General features: G+C 33.0%; 1 protein-coding gene across 3 annotated transcripts; it reads right to left on the bottom strand.

The window, feature by feature from the left end:
- Window positions 1-27,493, bottom strand: LOC148625335 (cell surface hyaluronidase CEMIP2-like). 3 transcript variants are annotated; one of them, XM_088568767.1, is made up of 25 exons: window positions 27,297-27,493; window positions 22,808-23,030; window positions 22,450-22,619; window positions 21,490-21,646; window positions 20,699-20,860; window positions 19,915-20,136; window positions 19,283-19,390; window positions 18,554-18,726; window positions 17,823-17,895; window positions 17,010-17,146; window positions 16,402-16,532; window positions 15,706-15,775; window positions 13,958-14,092; window positions 13,488-13,626; window positions 11,307-11,370; window positions 10,665-10,703; window positions 9,142-9,276; window positions 8,419-8,599; window positions 7,819-8,037; window positions 6,587-6,795; window positions 5,078-5,248; window positions 4,463-4,631; window positions 3,782-3,941; window positions 1,142-1,252; window positions 1-476 (listed from the first exon to the last, which is right to left on the bottom strand). In XM_088568767.1, exons 1-25 carry the CDS (start codon window positions 27,465-27,467, stop codon window positions 244-246), a joined length of 3,762 nt encoding a protein of 1,253 aa, XP_088424893.1. In that variant the 5' UTR covers window positions 27,468-27,493; the 3' UTR covers window positions 1-243. The 3 variants fall into 3 exon arrangements, with proteins under 3 accessions (XP_088424893.1, XP_088424894.1, XP_088424895.1); XM_088568768.1 differs by having other exon boundaries at window positions 1-446; XM_088568769.1 differs by having other exon boundaries at window positions 1-419.
- Between the last annotated feature and the right edge of the window lie 205 nt (window positions 27,494-27,698).

Raw genomic sequence — 27,698 nt, 5'->3', positions numbered from 1 at the left:
TTGAAAATAATAATTGCACAGTTTATTTGATTAGAAAAGATGCAATGGTAAATATAACATTGAAATGTTCAAATGGAGAAAACAGCAGAAAATAGCGGAGAAAAGAGGCAAAAAGCATACTTAATCACAATCATATTACGTCAACATAAAGAACAAAATGAATTAAGCATTGATAGTTATTCAGTGATAAAGATTTTGCTTTTCGTTGATAGAGATGCCGATTGTTGGGGAAATCTTGGAACATTAAATTTGTGTACAAGTACATCTTTTCATTGCTTTTATAGCGCCTGCGCAATATCGTCCTCCATTTGCAGGAGATGGGTTCGTACAGGATCTCTCGCGTTCCCGATATCCTTGGCAGCCGGACGGAGTGATACAATTAGACCAGAGACTCCATTCTGTCAGTCCACCATCCACAGCTGCAAAACGGTAAACCATCTCAGACTCTAAAATTTCAGTTGCTATAGTTACGAAGTCTGAATGATAATAGAGGAAGGAATTATCGAATTTTTACACTACCAAAAGAAACAATACATTAAACTGTTGACTTATGTAGTTATGTAGTATATCCATGTATTGGTCATGTGTGCTTATTTGCTATATTTATGATTAAAGTAATTAAAAATAGAACAAAAATGAAACTTTTTTTTATGGTACATTTTGTATTGTTTTCCCAAATGACCATTCGTATTTGTCGCTTACTTGATCAACCACGACACAAACGGAGTATATTTGATACTTCTTTAAACATCACAAGTTACAATGTAATGTACATTTGCAGAAGTTTTAGAGTATAAAATGATTTTAATAATATGGGATAATTGCATTGAAATTAGGAAATATGGTCTCGGGTTTAATTTTATATTTTGTATATATAAATTCTACAAGCGATATTTCCTGTTATTCATGTGATAGCCTTTATCATATAGCAGATGCTACAAATGCGTTTAAAATGTTTTTTTTTGTTTTTTTTTGTTTTTTTGTTTTTTGTTTTTTTTTGTAGTTGATGAAGTCATGACTTTGAAGCAATACTGCACTCGGTGCAATGGGAATATATTCCACACTAATTTTATCTAGCTATCTTTGAGGATATATATTGCTATACAATAACATTTAATTTTAATCTTAAAAGTAAACTTACCACATAGATCCGTATTACACTGAATAGTCTGGGATGATTCACCAACACAGTCGGCACCAACATTGGAAGGTACTGGATTGGTGCAGTATCTGAGGCGGGATTGTGTTCCACCTTCAAATTTAACAATCGATATAGTCTTTGTCAAGGGGAATCATGGGAACCAAGTTTCGAACAATATTTAAAAAAAAAAAAACACACACATTTTGCAAGGATAACGACTAAACAACGAAAATAGACACACACAACAAAGATGCTTGATATCATTCATGGTTATTACTCCGCTTTTTCTATCATAGGTTATTGGCACCTTGTTTTCAATTTTCAAATAAATCTTAGAAAAAAGAACTGATATGGTGAAAGATACCAAACACACCAGTGTATAACTTAAAACAAAATATAAGATAATTTCAGAGATCGCAAAAATGTCTTTAATAAGTGTAAATGCACCATTAAGTAAGCTCTAAAAGACACCAACAACAAAAGTAATAAAATTCACGGCAACAAAACGATGACAATTCTTCATATTCAAACTAAAAAGTAATATAACGACAGAAGGACACATTGATGACCAACATCATTTGACTGTGGACAGCCGGATGAAATCTGGGCTAAAATTATTTTATAATGCCTTTAACTAACCCCCTTTAATGTAAGTTTAAAAAAAAATGAACTGAGACAACAAACAAACAAATAATAAAATTCACTCAATAATAATCCGATTCTGTCCATGGAATACCCCAACATACATAATACATGTATAGACAAAATGAGATATCCATTTAAAGAATTCTCACAGTTACCAAAAGCTAGATCAGAACTTCTTAAAGGATGGCCATCAAAACTGCCAGCATTATAAATAAACGGTCACTACAATCTAGTGGATTGGATTTGGGGTAGTAACGTCAAGTACTAAATAAGCAAGAATCGATGTAACGCAATACGTACTCAAAATGACTAAACTTTTACGTAGGGATGCAATTAGGGGTTGCATATCTCTTGTTAAAACAGGGTTCAAAGAATAGAAAATAATATGAAATCCGTATCCTTTATCAATAGATCTATTAAGGGCAGTTGATAAACCCATTAATGGGATTATATTTGAAAAAAATGTGCCTTAAAGACTATATTTCCGTAATAAAGTTGGTGTGCATTACTATTTTTTTTTATTAGGAACCTGAACTGCTATAATATTTTTTGTATCCAAGCATTTAACGGTAAAAACTTAGTAAATATTTTTAGAAGTTAGAAGTTTATGATATCAATACTCTAGTCCAAAAGCTTTTCTGTTAGGAATTTATTGCGTTCATCAAAGTATGACACTTTATATTACAAATACAAGCAACACGGACCAGTTGCGCACTGTAAATACCATAGGAGGTTGCTTCAGGAATATCACCTTGCAGGAATGGGAAATTAACATAAGGAAAATCACCATTATCTTTTATGTCATAAATTTCAGTATGAAGGTTGTCAGTTTTTAGTGTATTATTAAATTCATGCAACATATCATGTTCTGAAGGATCTTTAAAGAGTTGAGCCATGAACTGCGATTCATAACAGTAGAGAAACAATCGGCTATGACAAGAGTACAATTAGTTCCCACTGGAATAAACCCCCTCAAATAAAACAGTCTGTAAAGAGTATTAAAACATCGAATAAGAATATTATTTTCATTAACATTTTCAGGTTTGTCAATTACGCATAGCAACTAGTCCATTCTGAGAATTTTTAATTAGTCCATTTCAAGCCATGAACGAATTACAGAATCAAAGTAACAACATTTGTGAAGAAAGATGCTACATAGCGGTTGCCCCGAATAATATTGACATACAGACATACATTGTTTCAACAAATATAAAAAAAAAAATGGCTGTACATATACATCAATATGAAAAATGGTAGAATCCGATCCGGGGGACAGTGTCAGTTTTATTTTTTTAAAAGGAGAATTGTGGGAGAAAAATTATCTTTACACGGTATTCGATTTATTTGCCGATAAACAAGCTGAATACTACAAGTAAAACAATAAGAAGTTTCAAATTTTATTTTGACTTAAGTGAGCAATAATATGTATTTTCTATAGAAAAGAACAATTTTGTGAAATGATAACAAAGATAGGCAATCATGAAATTGCTTGCGTGATTTTGTTAGCTCTCATGGATCTGTAAAAATTTCTGTGGCTAAGCAAGGGTAGATCAAATTCTTTTTGTATTTTCCGATGTATATCAATTTCTCTTAATAAATCAGTGCTTACCTTTATAAGTTTTATTTTAAGAAAGTCATTAGATTTTGTACTATGTAGTTAAACGATTGAGAAGTAGATACACATAAATATAATGGAGAAAAACCTACGTTTAACCGTTCCCCTATTTGATAGAAATATAGCCGTTTTATCGGGAGAGGGTCTACTGTATAGCAATTCCCCTAATTAGATAAGAGGAGAATGATTATATAGCTATTGTTACGGAGAGGCGATCGCGCTGTTACATCGGGATTGGTCTCCAAACCAAATTGATTTAAAAGTCTTAAAAAATCACACAGATGCATTACACATTTTAAAATATATTTTGAAAGGGGAAATAAATATTGTGTTATTGTATTTTGTGAGAATCAATAAGAAAATAAATCGTGTTTCCTTACCCCCACATGTCACGGGACAAGAATCATATTCAGACCAGGCAGTCCATCCACCATTTATGATTTGTCTAGACTGGAAAGGAAGCTGGGATCCAGCACCCCAGTTTGATGGTGGTGAACTTGATGTTGCTCCGAGAGTCCTGGTATCAACAACGACTGGTCCCTTGTTTAAAAATAAAACTTAAAATTTGTTTATGGATCTGTTCGTTCATTTATTAATAGAAAGCTTTTTCGTAAACGTAAAACGAAGACAATATTATATAATATGATAAAACAGTTTGTTATATTTTGGTTATGACGTTTTGGTAGGCCGTTTTTAACTTTGCGACGAATTACTAGTTTTTATTGCTTCTTTCAGGTGTTAACCCCTTTATATGTATTGTTCAACATATTACCGACATATACGTATAAGCAGAAACGTCTGAGGAAATTTTCAAAATTCTGCATATGTTGACTCAAAGTTACATTGCTATGGGAAGTGAGAAATAAGTACACAATGGTTTATGCATGCAAAGACGACATGAATTAAAAAGATAAAAAAGTTTTGGCAAAGCGTAGCATAATGTAGTTGTCAGAACATGAAAGTGTAAATGGGCCTTTACGCTTTTGTATAAGGTTTTATTTTTTCTGATGTTCGAGATACACTAGAAGTACTACATATGTGCCCCCAATTTAATACCATACCATATCTTGTTTGCGATAGTTTCCAGGAGTTCGGTATGCTGCAAATTGACAGTTTCCATTCGTTCTATCCCCTGACAGCATAGTCACAACTAGGAAAGGGCATTCTCCCTCACAGTTCCTTAGTTTGTCACTACGAGTTTTATGGCTCAGAAACTTCACAAATAACATACTGCAATTATTCATAACGTTTTAAGTTTCTATGCTTATGTATGGTTTATCTGAGAAACATGTCGCGTAGTATTTGACCAAGGCTAAGACATGTACATTTTTTAATACAAAAGGCTAGTAAATATTTGTCTATTCGTAGTAATCATACTGATAAAATACCCCAAGTCTATGAATAGTATTACTATGACCGTTTTTTCTTTCCTTGTTTACGTCCGCGCGATGAGATACAAATAGATCTGTCAGAAATGAGTGATGAAATAGTGACCGAAAGTGATGGACACTCATGCTTATGAAATTTAGAAAACCGTAAGACATAGTATTCAGTTTTTTTCAAAATCCCCAGTGTCTCCAACTAAATAATTCAATGCATGCATTGCGGTAAGGTCATATACATCGAGTTGGAGATCATGAGTACTTAAAGTTATGAAGCAATGAATATCTACGTACTTTGCAGATCTGTCATAGAAATATCTGTCACCAACAGTATCGCTGTCCAAATCATTTATAGAAGAGACTTCCGTCCAGTCACTTCTCGTTGGACGATTGTTCGGTGAGGTAGAATAGAGGTTGAAGTCTGCCTGAGGAGGCATACACATTCCAACTCTAACATGTTGTCCCCTGTCGAACGTAGAAAACAAGGTGACTATGATTTTAAAAAAAAGAAACTGACTCAAAAAAAAATAAAAAAATAAATAACTAACAAACAAACAAAAACAAAACAAAACAAAAAAAAATAAACAAAAAAAAACAAAAAAAAAACAACAAGCTATAATGAGAATAAATCAAAGTTCATAGTTATGATTGAAATAGAATATGCCTTTCCAGAAGGAAGTCTCGATAGCAGTATGACGGTGCTTTATCAACAGATATGTTATTGAGAACTACAAGTGGACATGTGTTCATTGAAGTTACTCCTAATTTTCATGAGCTTCGTAAACTATTCAATGTTTTTTGAATGTATGACAGTAATTTTTTGCGGGTGTTTCGAAGCTTCTGGTGCACCTTGTTCATGCTCCCTGTTTTAGTAGAACCCGGGTTGCTCATTTACGCTTGTTTCCTTCGTATGTGTTATTTTGGATATTTCATGTTCTTTGTTGTGTATGTCTGTTTTCTATATCTTTTCTTCATCCTTGGATTACATTCTTTTAATTTCCCCTCGAATCTTGTTTCACTTGAAAATTATTCCCTGTTTATACATTATCCTTATATAATATTCTTTTGGGTACCGTTCGAATCCTATTACTTCGATGTACCTCTAACCACTGATACAAATATGAGGTTCATAACAAATACATCAGTATCTCATAGGCAAAATACAAAATCATATTTATTCGAGACAGAGAAAACCAATAAAACACCATAAATTACAAAAACTAAAATTATATACATGTACACAGAAGCTAACGAACGAATAAGCTATTCGGAGTTCACCAAAAACTTGGACAATGGACCAGGTGCACGGATGGATAAATTATTTAACAAAATTGAAGAAAACAAAACAGTTAAATATTGAATGATGGAAATATATTTTGGGTAAATATGTTAAAACTGTATTTTATCTAAACTGCAAACATTGTTGCCTTAATCCTAGAGATTGGTTTTACGTGTAATTGACACGAGAGAGCGGATTTTTTTTTATCATTACATATCCATTATTAACCGGAACGGTACTTTATTCCGACGCAGTCGGTGCAGTTTCGCTTTTCACCCTTTGACCTTAAAGACACTCTTCTATGGAAACGCAAGTTACCTGATCGCAATTCTTTTCCCGATTGGCCAAATACAGAAAACTTAGTGCCGTTCAGAAAAAAAAATCTCTATAGAAAATTGAAATTGCCATGTGTTCTTGGATGAAATATAGAAAATAATAAGTAAAAAGAACAAACTTTACTGCGTCGGCTATCTTTTTTTAAGACAGTACATGTTTATCTTTTCATCGTCAGTTCACGCACTTACAGTTCAACACCCTTTGCCTCAATTGAGAAGTTCATTGGTATGTCATTCGTCCAGTGTAGTGTATAGCTGTAGCTACCACCAAGAATAGCCATAAACTGCGGTGTGTGTTTTCCTGGTAGTACTTCTGGATTATCAGGGCGATCATCTCTTACCATTATAGGGCTAGTTAAACCCCTCTCTGGAGCACTTCTACCAATAACGACATCCAGCTTGGAAAATGAAAATCTTATACATAGATGACTATTACTAAATTACTGTTTTTTTTTCTGGTCGTCTTCATAAATTCGTGTATTCTTATAGTGTATCCATTTGCACCTTGAGATCCGATTGTTCACTATGTCAATTTTTTCCTTTCCTTTTCCGTATATCTGGAGGTGGCATTTTATAAACGATCGGTGTTTCTAGAAAAACAGGAGACACTTACCCTACATGTGCACCTGGTCAGTGCTCCCAGTTTTTTGTGGAGTCCGGAGTGCTTATTTATTTTTATTTCTATGTGCGTTTTACTTTGGTTATTTCATGTTGTTGTACGTACATGTATGTCTATTAATTGAAATCTTCAGATTATGTTCTTTTCCGTCAGTGTTCGAACCCTGGTTACCTTGATTTCCCTTGTAATATTGGGTACACTATGCGTTTGGCATTTGATGTTCTAGTATCATAATCAAGTGTGATTTTAAATATACTACTTGACAATGATGTACTACCGAGACCAAAATTTCTGCAGCATGTACGTTAGATCAAAACGTTACTTTCACAATTAGAAAAAAATCAACAGAATAGTCAAAATCCTATCAAAACATATATAATTCCTAAAATACTGTAAACATAGGTAGATATTGAACGTTGAACAAATGAAAAATGATTTTTTATTCCTACGAATGATAAAACAATCTTAGAAATTGTGTTTAATCACTGATTTACACAAGTTTTTATTTTAACCTTATGTTGCCCATAGTAACGTCAGCTTAACATTTTTCAGAAATAATATCCTTTAAAAATTAATATGTGCAACTTACAAGGTATAGAAATTTATCATATATATGATGTTTTTCTTGCATCATTTGAAATATTTAAAATTGTTTTGGACAAATTTTGACATTCCAACCAAAAGCAAGAAGTTACAATGGCACAAACTAATCATAGTTAAAACTATTGTTAAACTTATTTTGACAAATACGGATGTAAATAGATGAAAATAAACTTAACATAGGTTTCAAGCAATGTTATACCTTTGTATATTTATACGGACAAATAGCCATTTTCCAATTTGTTCGAAAGAGGCACTCATGGGTCGTATAATATGGCCCAGGTTTAACAATTTGTTGCATTCCTGTTAACCCACTAACGGTATCATCTATGTCTCTAAATGTAGCTGCTTTGTCACCATCTAAGTTACTAAATCCATGAACAGTTTCATCACCATCAAACACGCGATTTCCTCCACTAGGCTAAAAGAATATATCATACTAAAATATTGTTAAAGATATGTTTTAACACAAAAAAGTTGTTCTAAAACGACAGAAAATTAAAAGGAAATAGCACCAATAATCAATCAAATTTTGATACTAGGCTAAAAGAACACATCATATATTATTGAAGACATGTTTTTAAATACTAAAAGAAAATAATCTAAAACGGTTGAAAATAATTTAAATAAAATAACAGCAACATATAACAATATAATTCCAATGCTTATGTGACATATAGGTTTCAAAGATTAGAATAATATGGGAAATAATTTCATGTTTCCTCTATCTTCTTTTTGGCTTTTCATACATGCAAACATGTGTAAAACCTCAATATTAATGAAATTAACACAATGCACTTACATCCGTAAAATCAAACTTGATATTTTCCGCTGAGCTGGCAGAGGAACTGAAGAATTCGTTATTTCTTAAAAATCCGATAGCACCACTAGTATAGTTTTCTGTCGGCTTGAAGTCGCTGAACCAAATATTTTCCAAATGGATTGGACCGTCATAATAGGTAATCCCTTGTATCGGTGTCTTGCTTTAAAAATAGTCATACAAACTCCAAAAATTCAAAGTTTTCTATTCTTATTTCTTTTATTGAAAAGTTTTTAACTACAATGCAACTATACGTGGAAGTTTAATTAAGAATTCTCACTAGTTGATAAGAAAGTACTCATCAACCTAGAACGTCTTCAGAATTCAAAACCAAACGATGGATGACTTTGCTTATTGGTATTTGTGTGATTGGCCTGAGCATCTGTCTAGGAGTCCAGGTTGCTTATTAATTTTCGTATTTGTTTTCTTGATGCAAGTTGGCTCTCGGTCATATTTTGAACTAAAGCACGCGAAAGTTATTGAAAAACTAGCGACTTTGAAGACCAGTTCTAAAATCTAATTAAAAATTACACAGCCGAATGAGCCAAAATATATTATTTTTTTATTACAAGAAGAGTTCATAATTCATATTATCTTTTTTTCCCTGGATAAATACACAGAATCCTATCTAAAACAAATTTTTTTTTACATAATAGTAAGTTAAAAAACACAAAAATCATAATAAAAATGTGATGAAAATCATACTCATCCCATGGCAACACTAGTGATCTTGGATAAGAAAGGTCTCGTTTTAACTGTTTATTATATACAATGGTAGGTTGGCCTATATTGTCAGTTTCACCCATAACAACACTTTCTGAAACCATCTGTATAACCAATCTGTAAAAAGTAAATTTTTCATGACAGTTTCAGACATCAAATTTGTCATACAACACATAGTTGCATAAAACTGCAAAAATGTCATTTTCTGTCTTTCAATGGCAATAACTCTAACAAGAAGTCGTCCTAAAACTTGACCCGTCAAACTCCATTTTTTTGCCTTTTAATGCAATGACTACAACGAAGAGTCATTCTACAACTTCGAGGCAATATAGACTGATTATAAGGACAATTTCATCAACTCATCAGTTTTCAATCTATTATATGGACGGAGCGTCAGTGACTGTTGAATGTAAGACCTGATATATGAATGACAGAAGTTACGTTTGTCAATACGTCCATCATAGGCATAGACAAAAAATCATATTAGTGTCCAAGATATTGGCTTAAAACGGCAAAAACGTCAGTATTCACCTTTCAAGGGCAATAAATCTAACGAAAAGTCGTCCTTCACTTGACCGAATGGAGACTTAGTAGAGCTCTCCAAGCTACAGAAGGAAGGTCCCATTTATTTTCAAATCTGTCTGATAGTTTTTGAGGTATATGCAACCCCTGTGGTCTAACAATAGAAACGGCGGCTATGTTTTACGCATGATCTTTATAATCGATAAAATTTTCAAATGAAATACCCTAAGGATGCAGACGACCAAGTTTGGTAATAATGTACTGAGCGGTATCAGAGGAAAAATGTTTTAAAGAAAAGCAGACGACGAAAGACGTGAAATAATGGCAACAGCTCATATGACCCAAGGCCAGGTGAGCTAAGACTGAGTTTTACCCTGGCCAACTTCATTTCCGGTATGTCTTTTTCTTAATGGCAGGTAAACCTTCTCAAAATTATACTGAAGACAGGGGCAAACTTGCTTTCGTTTTCATAATATCTAAGTTACAGACCTGAACTCAAATTAGAAATGAAAATCATGATAATTCAACTGTTGTCTGTTTCTCCTGTATATCTGATCCATTGTATCCTATATTTTGGCTAAGTCAATCTTTCAGATCGAGAAACTTGGCGGGTGTTTCTAGAAAAGCAGAGGACGCTTTCCCCACCGGTACAGCTAGTCGATGATCCCAGTTTTTTTGTGGAGTGCGAGTTGCTTATTTGCTTTTGTTAATTTGTATGTGTGATTTTAGTGACTTTATGTTCTTTGTTGTGTATGTCTTTTTCCATGTATGGTCTTTGTGCCTGGATTACATTCTTTTGATTTCCACTAGAATCTTGATTCCCTTTATTACTCAACATTTTCTAAGCATAGTCTTTACAATCATCTGTTAGGATATGTGCTGTATCCGTTCATGCTGTACTCTAATTACGAGATTTTTTTTCTGAAAGCGCATTTATTCTTCGAAAGATATGAAAGTATTAAGATCAAGACAATAATATTTACCGGCGAGCAAAAACAAGCCCATTAGAGGAATCTGCAGATCTACAAAACACGTCCAAAATTAAGTTTTTACTAACATGTAAAGCACTACAAACTTTAAAATAAAGGGAAATAAATCGTTAATAATTAATGTTCATAATTTAGTTGTTTTATTCCGCTTTTGATTCAGAAAAATCATTGTTTGTTACAAAGTAACAAAAAAAAAAAAAAAAGAGCAAATGACAAATTAAAAAGCAACAGATAAATAAAAATCAAAGACTGCTCTATTTAAAATCTGATGACTTCGTAACAAATTGATGACAAGAATGTTTCTTAATGAAAAAAAACAAAAAAACTCGGAGACTAGGCGTTTCTCAGAAATATTACAAAAAGTTCAATGCTAACCGATCATTGCAACTTTTAATGTAAACTTCATGTTCTCATACAAGTAAAAACCACACGTAGAATACATGTACAAGTATGGAATTTTAAAAGGTACATTTTTAATCTCGTATGAAGCTAGAATTGACCAAAGAAGTTAAACGCTAATATTTAAAGAACGTTTGACCAAGTTAGAACATATGTTTGAAAGTGAACGAAAAAAATATAATTTAAAATAATAAATATATAAAAATAATTAATAATAAAACAATTGTGAACACTTACGAATATTTACTAATAATAAAAGGTCCACCTCGGACCCAAGTGTTGATGATATTATTTTTAAAACCTGTAAATAAGACAAAACTTAACGATGAATAATATATCAATACATCATATTAAAAAATGGATGACAAAAATCATGATATGATTGTTACTTGAAAGGAACCAAGGTTATAGCGGTAATCAATAGAATGTAATCCAGGGACAAAGACCAGACATGGAAAACAGACATACACAACAAAGAACATAAAGTCACTAAAATCATACATACAAAGTAACAAAAGCAAATGAGCAACTCGGACTCCACTAAAAACTGAGACCATGGACCAGGTGCACCGGTAGGGTAAGCGTCCTCTGCTTTTCTAGAAACACCCGCCGAGTTGCTCATAAAAGCCAAGTCCGTGGTAGGCGAAAGAGGAAAGGAAAACTATGACACGCTGAACAAATCAGTTTTCATGGCGCAGATGGATAAACCGTAACGATTCACGAATTCATGATGACGACCATAAAATTTCTGTAGTGATCACTTTAATCTTGTAGCAACATAACCCTGATTCAGAAGCCTATTTGTTAGAATTGTAGCGCGATACAAAAAGTCTGCGTAGTTTCGGCAAGCTCTGGCATAACGTATGAGTTGTGATATGAACACTTCATACGCAGGTGCTGAAGGGATGTTGCCACAGATGAAGGGAAAGTTGACAATTCTGAATGAAAAGTCATCACGTTTGTCGTAAAGTTTGGTCAATTGTTTTCCGGTACAATCGATTTCTAAGTGTAGATCAAGATGTAAGGCTGGCTTCACAGTGTCTGTAGTATCCTTTATCTCAAGTTCTTTGGGGTAGATGCGATGCATCAAATCCGCAAAATTAGGACTGTTTGATTACCGCTATAACCTTGATTCCCTTGATTATTCTTCAAAGACATTACGTCATCTATATAGCGGAAACTGAGATTAAAAGATATAGCTAAACGATATTCTTTCTTTCGGATCAGATCAGCTAAAAAGTCAGCCTCATAAGAGTGAAGAATAGGTCAGCAAGTAGAGGAGCACAATTTGTTCCCATTGGAATGCCGACTGTTTGTTGAAAAACGCGCCCACCACACTGGACAAATATGTTGTCTATTAAAAATTCCAGCATTTTGTAAACACCTTCTGTATATTTGGAAGATGATTTGGAATTATTTCTTACAAAGTACAAGAACTATATATTTGTATCTAGGTGTACCATCTTTTTTGGAAAAAAAACAATGATGTATAATGTTTTTAAGTCGGGATTTTAACTGAGTATGGGGAATAATAGAAGTATACAGTGTTAATAAATCATAGGTTTTAATGCTATTATATTCTGAAAATAGTCTTGAACTGATTGTCTCTAAAATATCTTTCGATTTTTTAAGGATCCACATTGAATTAATACCACTACGGGAGTAACACGTGCTGTGGTAGGACTGCAGCCCTCTTTGGCAGCTGTGAGTATAGAAGTTAAAAGTTTTGAAAGAGGTTTGGTGGTACATTTTGCACATCCAGCTATGTAACGTTGTTAGTAACCTCGATGTCAGTAAAAACAAATAAAGCAAAAATAAAAATGAGATGTTGCAAACTGAGTATCACCTAATCACCTAATTGTATAATCCTGTGCTTGACGATCAAATTGAAGATAACCCGATTTAATTGTATTAACCTGAGCTAATTTGTGGAGACGGTGCAATTTGTACTGAGAATAACCCGACCAAATTGTATACCCCAACCCGTGCTCATGGTTGAGTGTGTGCAAAACTGAAAAAAAAAAAGAGAATTGCCCAAATTGTATGAACCTGTGCACAAAGTTGAGATGTTGCAAATGGAATATTATACGACATAATTGTATAAACCTATGTTCACGGAGGATATTTTGCAAATTGAGGTATATCCGACTAAATCGTATTAAAAATTAATTTGAATAATAAGTAAGTGAACAATAGCCACATTCAAGAGGTACAAATGAACTAAATAAAATACAAATAAAACGCATAAAAATATAGAAATGGTAACCTGTGCTAATTGTGGAGGTGAACCGATCGAGTCATGGTAAACTCAATCACTCGATTAGTATCATTCTCAGTACTTTGGTAGTGATCATCTATAGACAACCAGTATCGTATTATATCGAAACAACTAAATAAATATTCATTAATGTAGCTTACAAGTCTGTTTTGTAATGTATACAGGATCATCTTTAGCATCAGGGTTATCAGGATCAGTCGGCATAGTTCTGGACCGATAATTGTTGGCTCCACCTGCTGTTAAGTCATGGTTTATTATGCCGTCGATGAAGAGGCAGGCCTGAACAAAATCAAAATAAGCTGTCATGAGGATACATTAACGCAATAGAAAGGAATACTTTATTTGAATTTTAAAAACAAAAATAATAATTAGAGATTTATAGTAAGTAAATATGTTCAGAAACAAGTCTATAAACAGTGTATTAGTGGTTGTCTTAACCAACCAATAAAACCCAAACGGTTAAGTTGTTAAATCTATAAAACAATAAGAGATGTGTTTAAAGTAATTCCAGGCTATGTTTTATCACGTTGAAATTAATGTAATAAGAATAATAAATGAGAATGATATCAACTGTTTCAGGATCATGTTACATGGTATCATTTTAACTTACTCTTAAGTTCGAGTGCCCAAGGTTATTAGACAGTTCTGTGATTTTCGTGTGTTTTGCTTCATTTTCTGCCATAAATCCGAGGTTTGCTGATGGCCCAGTTGGTTTGTCAGGATAAACAATCCAGAATCCCATATGCTGATTACACATAAAACATTTATAGAAGAAAAAAAAAACAAATCAAAACAAAACAAAGCAGATTTTCCACACATAAGTTCACGAGGTCACATATCTCTGGTTCTCTACATGAAAAATCTACAGGTGTGTTTAGTTTTAACCTCTCTACTTTCTGTCAAAATATCTTTAACTTTCAGGGGTCAGAACAGTCCTGACCAAGAATTAAAATATTTCGTTCTGACGTAGAATCACGAGGGATAAATCGAACTATGAATCCTCGGGAATTGTAATGATCTAGAATCTTCAGTGATCGTTCTAACTTAGAATCGCCAAAAATTGTAATTACCTACAATCGTCAGGAATTGTCCTGACATAGAGTTGTATTGGATAGAATAGTAAGAAATGACGTGATTCTTTAACTATTATGAAACAATTATTGACCAACTAGTCGGTAGGTAGACACGCCATTAAATGTGATTAATGAAAGTAAATCAAATTTGATTGTAAACATTCATCTTATAAGAAAATCTTCTGCGGATAATATAGTCAAAAATCGTTCTCAACAAGAATTGTCAGAAATCGTTCTGACCTAGCATTTTCATATAATTTTTATAAATACTTCTGACATATAATCGTGAGGAATAGTTCTTGACCCTGACACAAGATGTCATAAATCGTCCTTAAATTGTCCGCAGGACAATTCTCTGATCGTCATCCTGAAGATTATGACAATTCTAAAGAGAAGTGAAGTATGATTTCACCAAACTGATTGGTTACAGACTTAACAATTTGCTGATGGTTTTAAGTGGTGTTCGTGCTATTCGTTGTTCTAATATGTATTCTTTTCAACTTTGATCTTGTTTGTTTTTTGTACGATTTGTTTTTGTATATTGTCCTTTTGGTATAACCAGCGTAATATCGCCTAAAGATTTCCTTTCTTTTTAACTTTCCGCATTTGTACTTTTTCTTTCTGCGCATTTCAGAAAAAAATATTACTTCTCTACCTTAAATAGTATAGTTCACTGTTACTGTGTTTACATTTAGACAGATATATCTTTAACACTAGAGTTTTAATCTATTCTTCCTATTCATACGATATATTGCGTGTTCGACTAAAATATATTTGATCGTTCATTTAGTTTGGGAGCTTCGAGATCCGTTCATACATGCATGAACGACCAAAAATAGCTGTTTAATCCTTATAATTTTATCAAGAATTTTTTTAATGTGTTGAATCGGTAAATGTATTCATAAAATCTAGTTCTGGGGCAATTTACTTTTTGGACGAATTTACTTGTAGTTAGATTTTAAGCATTTTATAAGTTTCTTTCCCCGAGCTGAAAATTACTCTCTGTGAACAAATTTTACCGGTAAAATCAGTAATAAACTATTCTTACGGCTATATTATTCCGTTTAGTTCGTTGCCCCACTCTGTCGAAACTACACGGCCGTCATATCAGTTTTAAGTTGACCGGCGTTCATGCATGTATGAACGGTCTGAAGAAGTTCATGCAAGTATGAACTATCTGGCAAAGACGTTCCCGACCAATCAAAAAACGGCCATAAGCACGAAGACTCTTATGATTAGAATTATTGTTAAAAAAACTACTTTTGAGATGTTAAATAAACTATACCACAGATCCTGCAGCAACGTTATTGCGAATAGTTGTCAATGGATTTGTTATCCAATAAGAAGCTGGTTGCCTGAAAAACAAAGAAAATATTTCAGGTTCTCAGTATGATGTATTAGTATTTGACAAAAGAAAAAAAACCTATATTTGTTTATTCGTTTTGTTTAGTTGGAATCCGGTCTGCCTAAAAATCTCCTTTAAATAAAGAGAAGTTGGCTGAAGAAACACTTATTTACTGTAAATTAGATTTAGTTATTCCCTGTACTAAATTTCACAAGTCGTAAATGTAAAATTAGTCATTAATAACATTCAGTGAAACACGGTACATGAATGATTCTAATTTTTCAATAAGTTATATGAAGAAACCAGATTTGCGACAGATTACGCTAATAAACCACGGAGTGGTTCATAAAAAGTGTTAACCTGTCATTAAATTAAAACATTCCTTATAATTTAAATTCTAATGGATGACATTCGTAACATTAAAAAAAATTTGATTCCTTACCAAAAATGGGATAAATCAGAAAGCTTGTTAGAAATCAAATTAAGTTATTAAATATTGTACCGTCCCATCTAACGGCAAATTTTACACAGACGATGTTTAGTGAAATTGTCTTCTGTTCTCTGTCACAATAATTGTTCTCTACGTGTCATATTAATGAGAACATAAAAAAAACCTTGCTTGACGATAGAGCTTACTCGTCAGATGGGATAAGTTTCCCTTTTCTGGTGAGTGCCACGAGGTTCCCGTCAATAACTGTTCTCTTTTCTCCTCCATCCTCAAGGAAGATTGAATGACCCAGTGTATCTACGCATACATTGTCTTGTACCTTTAATATACACAATTTGCTGCTCGGACGTAAAACCCCAACAAACAAACAAACAAAATATACACAGTAGTTTCGTACAATGAAATACCAGAATGTAGAATTAAGATTTTCAGTTGGATGATTTATTTTTATTAAAAAAACGTAAACACATGATCCGGATTCGGTTTACATTGTTTAATAATTCGTTTGAAATCGATGTTTTCGATGTAAAAAAAAATAAGTGTATGAAATCCCACGTGTACCTACCACAGTTATTAAAAGCATGTATTGATAACAATAACTTTAACAGATTAAATAGTTAATTGTATATGCAATATAGTTTATGTTTATTCTAAACAAGAAATTGTGGATTCATGCCCTTTCAGTTAATACGGAGAAAATGGTTCCTATACAATAGCAAACGGAAGCACGAAACATTGACCAAATATATACCAAACATTTTGGTTTTTACAGTTTCTTCATGTTGTTTCCACTTACCGTGACTCCATGGGAACCATGGATCGTAATACACCTAGCAAATGAATAATAAATCGAGTTTTTCCTTAGGTAAGGTGGGTCTGGATATTCGACCCCATCAGTGTCATGACACATATGAAAATGGAGGGGATATGTACCTACAGAAATTACAGCATGAAGTAAAGTTACATAGATAAATAACATAATTATATCGAGGGTTCTCAAGGTGGTGTCAGTAATAGTTTTATAAACAATCTCAAAATGATTTTTGAAAAAATGAAAAACAAACTTCGTTCAGAACTCATTGCTGTATGTTCCATTCCACTGGGTGTTATCTCGTAATATGTGCGTACAATCCTACTGCTTTTTCATACTCTTGTTCCCTTCACTGAACGTGTTTTATTTCTCATATTTACGCATTTGGCTTGTTTTCGTAGTGTGAGCCGCAGCAGTATTCCTTGTTGATTATCAAGGCGATACACTTGTGTTATCTCGTATAATAGATGACTGCATGATGGTTGTCAGATAGATATTTTACCACCATCTTTACTTCACTACGACTTAATCAATTACTAATTGAACTGTGTGATCGGAAAGCTTGTGTTTTCGTCTTTGTTACATACTACTCAGAAAAAATATAATTCCTCACACTCGAGGTTCATTTGGACTACCGCAGTCAATGTCACCCACACACCCTTTGTTTTCGTTCTACATTCAGCTCAAAGAGACGTCAAAACGTTTCTTTACCCAATGGGTCATACAATCTTATTACTTTCCCCCGCTTATTTAGAATCAGAATAAACTTATCATGGTACAACATAGCTGACATCTTACCTAACTGGGTTGCCTGTCCCATGTTATCAAGTTGCACTCCTTCAATGTGAACATTCTTGAAATTTCTAAGGAACTAGTTTGTAGAAGAAAACAAAGAAACCTACAGCAATGGTGTTTGCGTGGAAATGCCTTGTTCGAAGTAATTCACTTTTGTTATAGTTCATAATCGGTTTAATTGATATTTTATATAGCATGTGCATTTCAATACACACACATAAATATATAAATATATAACAACAGGTTGAGTGCTGGATTATTCCATAAGTTTCAATAAGAGTTGTCTATTCGAAAGAGTGCTTTTACTAACTTTTCATTTCTTGTAAATTATAAACTTTTTTGGAACTATCATCACTGTAGTGGAAGGTGTACGTTGGGAAAAGTTGAGTCATTTCCAAGATGGCGTCCTCTGTGAAATCGAACAAGCAAGCACCTATTTATATACTAATTTGTGTGCGTTATTCTCAATATATCTTGATAATTTTGTGATCAGTAAAAAACTGTTTAAATAACGTTTTCTCGGTGATATCTGTTTATAATATAAATGTGAATATAACGTCCGATTTCACAGACGACGCCATCTTGGAAATGACTCAACTTTCACCAACGTACAGCTTGTACTACAGTGATCATATACCTGTGTCATTTATAAAGCAGTCCAAAAAAAAAAAAAACAAAAAAACAAAAAAACTGTCAGTTAAAACGCAGAGAGGTAGAGTCTTGACATAACATACTTTAACATGGCCACCAAATGTATCGTAGGCATAGTCATTACAATTTCCATTCGGCGTAGGACATGAAGATTCAGTTTGACCTCTTATTTTTATCTTCCGGGTCAACAAAGCAACTTCTGCACGCATGTCAACATTGTTTTTCAATTTTGCCCAGTGCTGGTATAGGGGAACAGCTTTTTGAAAATAAAATAATACAAATACATATACTATCAATACTTTTTTTCAGAGCAAAACCAGCAGAATCAACATTTTTAAATGTCAAAGTCTTACAACAAACCTAAACAGTCTTTTATAATTTCAAACCAAATTTAAAGCGCTGCGTTTATTTCTGAATTTTAATAGTATAAAGAATATATTTACCTACCTATTGGCACATTACAATGCGATTGTGGTTTTGTAATGGATAATTTATAATACAACAAAACATTGTTTCTCTGAGTTTATATAATGTTTGCTCATAAAGTGTATCAAGATCTGGTAGAGACAAGGGGAAGACAACTCTGATAGTATGGAAGGCTGGCGAACGAAACGGAAAATATATCAAAATGACTAATGTTGTTACCATAACAGATATATGATATGTTGTTACACTGAATACCCTTCACCTTCATCATTGCCATTATCATTATCATCATCACCATCACCTACAATTTGGGGTGGAATCTTTTCTTATATCCGAAGACTTTTATCAAAGTATATAATTTACAGTTTATAAGAACGACTACTTACAATCGATTCGGATCTGATTATTATTACAGCTAGTACCACAATTGATTATCTCGACTACTTCCGCTTGCTCCATGTTAAAGTCAGTTGACGTAATCAAAACTCTGTCACCTTGTAACAAAGAAAAAAATGTTTTGATTAAAAAAAGATTCTATTTTATGACAGAAAGAATGATGTCAGAGAACTTTATCAATCTATAAAGTTTCAGTGAAATTTCATTCTGATATTCGTCTTAAATAAGGCTTCGTAGGGGACATGATTGTAAAAATTGGCGAAGATTATTCTTCTATAATTGCGAATGAATTAGGTTTTTTTCTGTAATTTGTGTTTTAATGTAATTATGAAGATACTTTAAAGAAACCAAAGTCTAAACAAAACAAAACAAACACAGATACAGACACAAACAAACAAACAAACAACAAAAAAAAAAAAAAGAAAGAAGAAAATCTGTACAAATACGTATCTCAAATGCGACAGACCTATAGTATGAATTCAAAAATGTCCTACTAAAACTAATTGCTCTTTAATTGAAAAAAAAAATGCAGAAAGAATTGGGTTTTTTTTAAGAATGAAACGATACCTGATTTGCAAATTTATTACAAAGCAGAGTATATTAATAACTTTTAAATATTTACCTGGTAACCAAGTGGCAGTATTACTGACCACGTCAATGACAGGATAAGCTCTGTCCCAGTCGTAGACAACGAAGTCAACCATATTGTCTCGCCAGGAACTTGGCGTAACTTGACTGGTAACTACTAACTTCTTATTGGTTGACAGGAAATCTTTCGAAGCAATTGCTTTCATAACTGGTTTTGAATACTTATCAATGACCTCCACCGCACTCGATGCATCACCTATGAATAATGTAAGTATTAACTTTCTACATTTAAGTACCAGTCCTTATAAAATCCATACACAATCAAAAATAATTAAAAAAAAAACACCGAATTAACCAAAACAAGAAGAACTATAACTCTTGCAAAGTGAAAAATTCGTGTATAATCTACGTAACAGTTATCTTTTAAATGCAACAACCGAGAGAAAAACATAGAATCTAACACTGGATGTGTGACCTTTAACTGTTTCTGAATTAGAAATAAGAATGAATTTGACGTTTTTTACATGACTGAACCGGCTCTTGTCTGATTTACATAGAGACTGCTACTGAATGAAATTATATTGCTTAAAAGATAAGAAAAAAAAAATACAATGAAAAGAAGTATAACCAATGAAGTACCATTTTCCGTGTAGTAGATTTGAAAAAAAAATATGATTAAAGTAAATTGCTCGACTAAAATGTCTATATATAAACATGTAAAGACGAAGGAGAACCAGTAAAGTTCAGTTATGATGGCTAATTGTAAACATTTATTTCTCTTCATTCATTCTAGTACAGATTCTTAAGGTTGAACATACCTTTAATCGAGACAAGTGCGTAAGCATCCCCTTTTTCCACATCCCTAATTTTCGTGGCACCAAGTGATTCTATTTTATTATACACATCACTTAAATCAACCTCATTGCCACTCTTTAGATTTCTTATCAGGGCTATCCCAACCACATTGTTGTCTGATATGCCTGAAAGCGAATGTCGATATAACAATTGTTTTAATGTCAATAATTCTTAAGAGTATTTCAAAAGACAATAACGATGACTAAATAATCGCTTTAAACGTTTTATATATAATATAGTGTCAGTCTCTGTAAAAATCAGGCAGTGGGGGATGCATGGTATAAAAAAACATCATTTGGATAGTGTAATTAGACTTTTTGCACCATCAGAAGCAATGATAAAGACAACTTTTTTGTTTTTTTATGTGTACGCACGGGCGTTTTGACTTAAATATAGCTTCGCGCCTGTTTTCCATATTATATTGGTGCATTGAGTTCTAGTTTCATTGAAATGCACTGAAAAGGAACATTGCAAGGGCAGATTAATTTTTTCTAACATTCTTTTGAAAAGTTTCTGAGCAAAGCCAGTGATGCTGAAATTATATAATGGTCTTTTCAAACAGAGAAAATATCCTTTGGTGATATTACATTGTCAGATCAATAGGGTTTTCACATGCATGTTTCTGATTTTTCTCATTTTGCCTGTTTCTTAAAATTACACTTGATCAATAATATAATCGTAGAATTATAATGAGTGTGACAACTTAACTTACATCCACCCCACATCACTGCATTGTTTAAAATAATGAACTTACTTTCAAAGAATCTACCAAAGTCTTCTATTCCTAGTATAGTCATTTCTTGGTTTTGACCAGATAGAGAGAAAACGTTGTGTCGTACAACACGTAATGAAGAATCAAATTCATAAACCCTCAATCCTTCCCGCCAGTCGTGTTTAACATTGTTAGTCTCCTGCAATAATGAAAAGTCTCTTGTCCACATCTTATAGCTATTATTTTTTGTTGAGAACAAACTATCAGATATTTGTAGAATCGTTCTTTGAAAAGTTATTTTTAAATCGAAATGTGACATTTACAAGCATTACATTTTTCTTTTGTTTGAAATTTTTAATGTTTTTTTTGTGGAAAGAACGCAAAAAAGGCAAATTTTCAAACTTTTATGCCACACGTTTTTCAAGGCATAATCTCTCATCATCAGATTTATAATCAAATACGTAAATAAAGGACGTTGAAGATCCAAAAATACGGTATATACAAAAAAGAATATCTAAATAGAAAGCAGAGCACTGATAAGTTATACCAAAGTATGTCAAAAGAGCTAACTTGTTGTAGCTACATGTACCATGTTCAATACAGAGAATAAAGCCTCTGTGTTTTAGGTGTTTCGAATTTGTGCTACTGAAAATTTCGGTAGATAATTTATAATACATAGTTCTTGTCGGACAAGTCTGGTTACTTGGTTGGTGAATACTACAATATATACACAATGACATCTCTACGCTGCTTTTATAGACTTTTTATCATGTGCATTGTTTTCAATAAACGATCCCATATGATCCGTTTATTGTGTGTGTGACAATGGATACATTTCAGCAAGCTCTGCCTGGTTCCGAGAGTTATTGTCAAATAAACCATAACAACAAAAATGGATGTCATACAAAACTAAGATGCCAAAATATATGCAGTGACAAAAAAAAATTCAACGGACAAGGTAAGCGAAGCTAGCCCAGTCTTTGCTTCGGAAACATGTATTACCTGATGTTTATAGTTGATTCCATCTCCCAGTTTAAGAGGGTTTAAGGTATTAGAAAGTTTAGTCCATGACATTTTATCCTGACCATGCAACTCCACAGTACCACCGGCATCTACACAAACGAACTTCTGACCACATTTAGGAATGGCGGGGTCCACTTCATTTCTGATCCCTGAAGTAAAGAACAAATAAACATGTGTTAAACCTCACAAACAAATGTACTAATCAAATGTAATAAATTTGACAAGACAATATTTGTTTCACATTGTTAAATATCATATAAATATCAATCAAAGACAACATCTTTCACGTTTCGTTTAACACAAGGATACAACAAAAAGAGGATTGCAACAAACAAACCTTTGAGGATAATTTCTGCGTTTTTCTGGAATTGACAATCTTCAGATCCTATTTCCATGGTTCCTCGAATATAAATATAATGAGTTCTGACAAAACTGTCTCTCCCAGAATCCCACACTAAGCGGCCATTGGTTTCTATGGTAATACTTCTGACATCGAGGTCCACGTCAAGTTTGACCTCCATTCCATCCTTAATGACTACGTCAGTATTACCCGATGGTACCTAAAGTAACAAAATTATAGTTAAATTGGTTCGTAACAAAAAAATTGATAAATGCAATAAATTAAATTGAGAGGACCAAAGTATGCAATTACCAAATCAGAAATTGTCAGAAATAGATACTCGAAACCGAAGGGAAATCTGTAATCATAGCTCTTTCATAGATTATCGTATATAAAGTTTGGGTTTCTTTTAGATATGTAGTTTTAGTTTAATCATATTGGTTAAATGTGTTGAATTCGCATAATGGACCGTCTCAACAACAAAGTCTACTTCTGTATGTTGTGCCACTAGACCTTCGCAGCAACAAAGTCTAGTTCCTGTTTGTTGTGCCACTAGACCGTCGCAACAACAGAGTCTAGTTCCGTATGTTGTGCCACTTGACCGTCGCAACAACAAAGTCTAATTCCTGTTTGTTGTGCCACTGGACCTTTGCAACAACAAAGTCTACTTCTGTATGTAGTGCCACTCAACCGTCGCAACAACAGAGTCTAGTTCTGTATGTTGTGCCACTGGACCGTCGCAACAACGAAGTCTAGTTCCTGTTTGATTTGCCACTGGACCGTCGCAACAATAAAGTCTACTTCTGTATGTTGTGCCACTGGACAGTCGCAACAACAAAGTCTACTTCTGTATGTTGTGCAACTGGACCGTCGCAACAACAGAGTCTTGCCCCTGTTTGTTGCGCCACTGGAAGTTTTATTCCTATATGTTGTGCCACTGGACCGTCGCAACAACAAAGTCCAGTTCCTGTTTGTTGTGTCACTGGACCTTTGCAACAACAAAGTCTACTTCTGTGTGTTGTGCCACTGGACCGTCGCAACAACAAAGTCTACTTCTGTATGTTATACCACTGTACCGTCACAACAACAAAGTCTATAGTTCTGTATGTGGTGCCACTGGACCGTCGCAACAACAAAGTCTAGTTCCTGTTTGTTGCGCCACTGGACCGTCACAACAAAGTCTACTTCTGTATGTTGTACCACTGAACCGTCGCAACAACAAAGTCTGGTTCCGATTGTTGCGCCACTGGATCGAGGCGCCACATCAAAGTAGGAGGCATTTTGCAGCATTGTAGTAGGACACTAATAAAGAGTAAGTTTTTATAAGAATCAGGCAAAACGGGAAAAATCGTAAACATGAATGTCAAAATCCCACCAATCTGACAATATAATTTCACTCAGGGATGCTTTCTGTATTTGGAAAGACCATCATTTGATCTCTGTATTACTGGATTTGTTCAGAAATTTTCAACAGAATGTTAGAAAACTGAGATTTTTGACATAGTCATCTGCTTTTGAAAAGTTCATTTTCAGTGCATTCTAGTGAAATTTTAACTCAGTTTACCAAAATGATATGGGAAGTCTTGTCTCCTTTCCGTGATTCTGATGGTGCAAATAGTCAAACTACATTTTCAAAACGGTTTTTTTTTTATACAATACCAAGCTTCACCCACTGTCCGATTCTTACAGAGATTGTAAGACATTTTTTTTTTATTCGTAACTTACTATCTCACAACAGTTTTCTTTGGTACCTAATGGTACGTATACATACATCTACCTTACAGATCAACCATCCAATGAATTATCGGCTCGGTGGTTATATTTCATCGTAATTTATCAAAGTTCAAACAAAACAGATTTGTTGCTTTTTATAAAATCATAATAGCAACATTTGGCTATATCAAATTTCTTAATTTTTATTTATCACTTTTAAGTATTTAACGCGTTTTTTACGACATGAACTATCAAATTGTCACGACATGAATACCATTTGCGTAGGTTTACATACAAATAAGTTGTAATTAATATTTCTCAAGTTTTCATTATTATGTTAAAATTTCCTTAAAGATAATTCTAAACGATTTTGAAAAAAAATAAATTAGACTTTGACTTTCTCAATTTATTTGTTTATTTCTCCTAAGGGAAAAATATTACACCGGCAAAAATGCAACATGTTTTCATATGTTTTAAAGCACATGGAAACATATGTTTAGGACCAGTGTGTTTAATAAATGTTTTTGTGCATTTAAGATACATTAAATCATATATACTTTTGAAAATTTTACGAAAATCATACTTTTTTTTTAAACATGGAATTATCATGTGTTTGTTATTTAACTGTTTTTCGTGAATTTATGTCGTTAATCAGAAACATACGTTGCTCATGGTGGTCATAAACATGCTAGTATACAAAACATAGTTAAAACAAACATATCTTTTCAAGTGTTTTCAAATTCATTTTTAGAACTACACACATGAAAGAAATCATATTGTGCCACTAGTTCAACAACCGAAATCGCTTACAAAATATGCCCCATTTATTAAAGTCACACTCCAAATTCGAAATCAGTCCATTTATTGGGAGCCGATTTTTGTGACGAATTTCGGACCCATTGACGGACAAGGTGGTTCCAATATGCCGCCCACACGTTGAATGGGGTTATAACATAGGACGAAGTCCCCATAACGGTAATAAACAAGATTTTATCGTTTGACTTTAGTAGCACCGAGAGCCCCAATTCAGTCAGATAGGCAGGTAACCTGTAATACCGAGTAAGGAATTTTTTTTTGCATCTTTAACAAAAAATAAATGTTAATATTTACAGCTCACATTTTATAGATTTGTTAAATTTATTATGAAGAAAAAAATCCTTGTTGATATAAAACTGTAAAAGGCACGATTATTTTTTTCTAAATATCAATACGTGTATATTCAACTTCGTCCCCTAACCCATATCAATTTAATAAATGTAAGCATCTAAGTATCTGCAAGAATTGGGCAGTGGGTGAAACATGGTATGAAAAAACCTCACTGTTTGAAAGTGTAATTTGTCTGTTAGCACCATCAAAATCAAGGAAAGAAGACAAGATTTTCCATATCATCTTGGTAAATTGAGTTATGATTTCTTTGAAATTCACTGAAAATGATCATTTACAGAGTAGACAACTCTGTCAGCAGTATCATATATCAAATATTATTGACAAATTTATGTTCAAATCCAGTGTGGCAGGGATAAAAATTGGTCTTTTCAAAAAAAAAAATCAACTTGAGTGAAATTATATTGTCAGATCAGTGGGTTTTTGAAATGTATGTTTCTGATTTTTTTCATTTTGCCGGATTCTTACAAAGACTTACACTTAATTCTCTTGATTAATACAGAAACAGGTAAAAAGACTCTTACATTTAAATATAATAAAAATAATATCGTAGAGAGAAAGGTTCCACTGTAAATATGAAACAATTAGTTTTTTGTCATATAAATTTAGCACAAAAATGTTCTATACAAACATGTCTGTTATCGATTTCATCTTGAGGAGAAAATAAAAGGGGACATGTGTTTTAAGCAAACACTTAGGTTTAGCTAATGGAAAAAAATAAAATTGCTGATATAATCATTATTCAATTTCAATTAATTTCAATTGTACAAATTATGAAAAAAATAATATGATCAGTCAGCCTTTTGATATGACGAAAAGGTCATTTTTGCTTATACCACACATCTATAAAATTGTCCTTCAAACTAATAATTAAGGAAGCTTATATTATGATGAAAAATTGAAAAAAGTAACAAACAAACAAACAAACAAATACGGTTAACTTAGGAAATGGCGTGTTTTTAAGAAACCGTTTTTTTTTTGATACAGGAATAAGCAATATGGTGTTTGATCTTGTCAAAATGTAAATCTACAAGAGCATACGGATTGTTATAACGCCAGAAAAAAAACTCTACCGCATATATTCAATTAATAAGGAAACGCATGCAATTTTGAACTCAGGTCTTTTATCTATTTATACGAATACATAGTTAAAACAATTATTAAAACTTCCTATGCTGAATATCAGTATATTGCTATAAATCAGAAAAAGTGAAACTCATTGCTTTAGTTTTTTGTTGATATAAAATTAATGACAAAGTATCATTTAACTCTCATGCAAAAGCATATTCTGTTTTATTTATTTTTAACTTGCATATTGCCATATTTCCCTTCAAAATTGCAAGGTTAATATTTCAAAATATATAATGTTGCAGCTTTGAAAATATGAGAATCTGGATTGGTCCTGTAAGTACAAACATAAAATACTGCAAAAAAAATAAATAAAATAAAATAAATAAATAAAAACAAAAATAAAACATAAAAACAAAAATAAATAAAGATGTCATGTTTTCTACTTCTTTGTGCAAATACTTCAACTCGTAGCACTGATGTAAAAGATCTTAGTTATGCGATTCCAATTCTGAATATCTATATAAAAAAACATATTTACCGGAAGTCCAGCATTTGACCACGTGCTGCTGTCCGACCATAAAGTCAACTCTGCATCTTCATCTGGACATGCAGCTGTTGTTGAAGGCAAACATACACAGATTAGTGAAAGCAAGAAAAGAAGCATATACTTCATGTTCGCCGACGTTTGAATCCACTGAAAATAATGCATCTAGTTTTTAACCGGCCTTTTATACCCATGCGCCAACTTAAATGCGAGGTTAATGAAAAAGAAAAAATGTGTTTACTGATAAACTGAGAAACGGGTGTTTTGTAAGAATCATTGAGGGTTCACTAATTTGGATGTAAGTTTAATGTTCTCAGATGTCATTTTAAAAAAAATCCCTAGATACGAATTATCGTGACAAAGCCTTTTAAACGTATATTGGCATACAACTTGTGC

This window comes from Perna viridis, chromosome 2, assembly GCF_037379345.1.
Source record: "Perna viridis isolate PV_CMFRI_1.1 ecotype Kerala chromosome 2, ASM3737934v1, whole genome shotgun sequence".
NCBI lineage: Eukaryota > Metazoa > Mollusca > Bivalvia > Mytilida > Mytilidae > Perna > Perna viridis.
The sequence above is the reverse complement of the archived record's forward strand: the minus strand, read 5'-3'. Positions and strand labels throughout refer to the sequence as shown.

Excerpts from the sequence above, each read along its gene's own strand:
- LOC148625335 (XM_088568767.1), bottom strand. The coding sequence starts at position 27,467 with ATGCATTATTTTCAGTGGATTCAAACGTCGGCGAACATGAAGTATATG. Across the intron at positions 17,147-17,822 it reads GGGACAGGCAACCCAGTTAG|GTACATATCCCCTCCATTTT; the intron begins GTAAGATGTCAG and ends TAATTTCTGTAG. Across the intron at positions 16,533-17,009 it reads ATGGTTCCCATGGAGTCACG|GTACAAGACAATGTATGCGT; the intron begins GTAAGTGGAAAC and ends TGTATATTAAAG.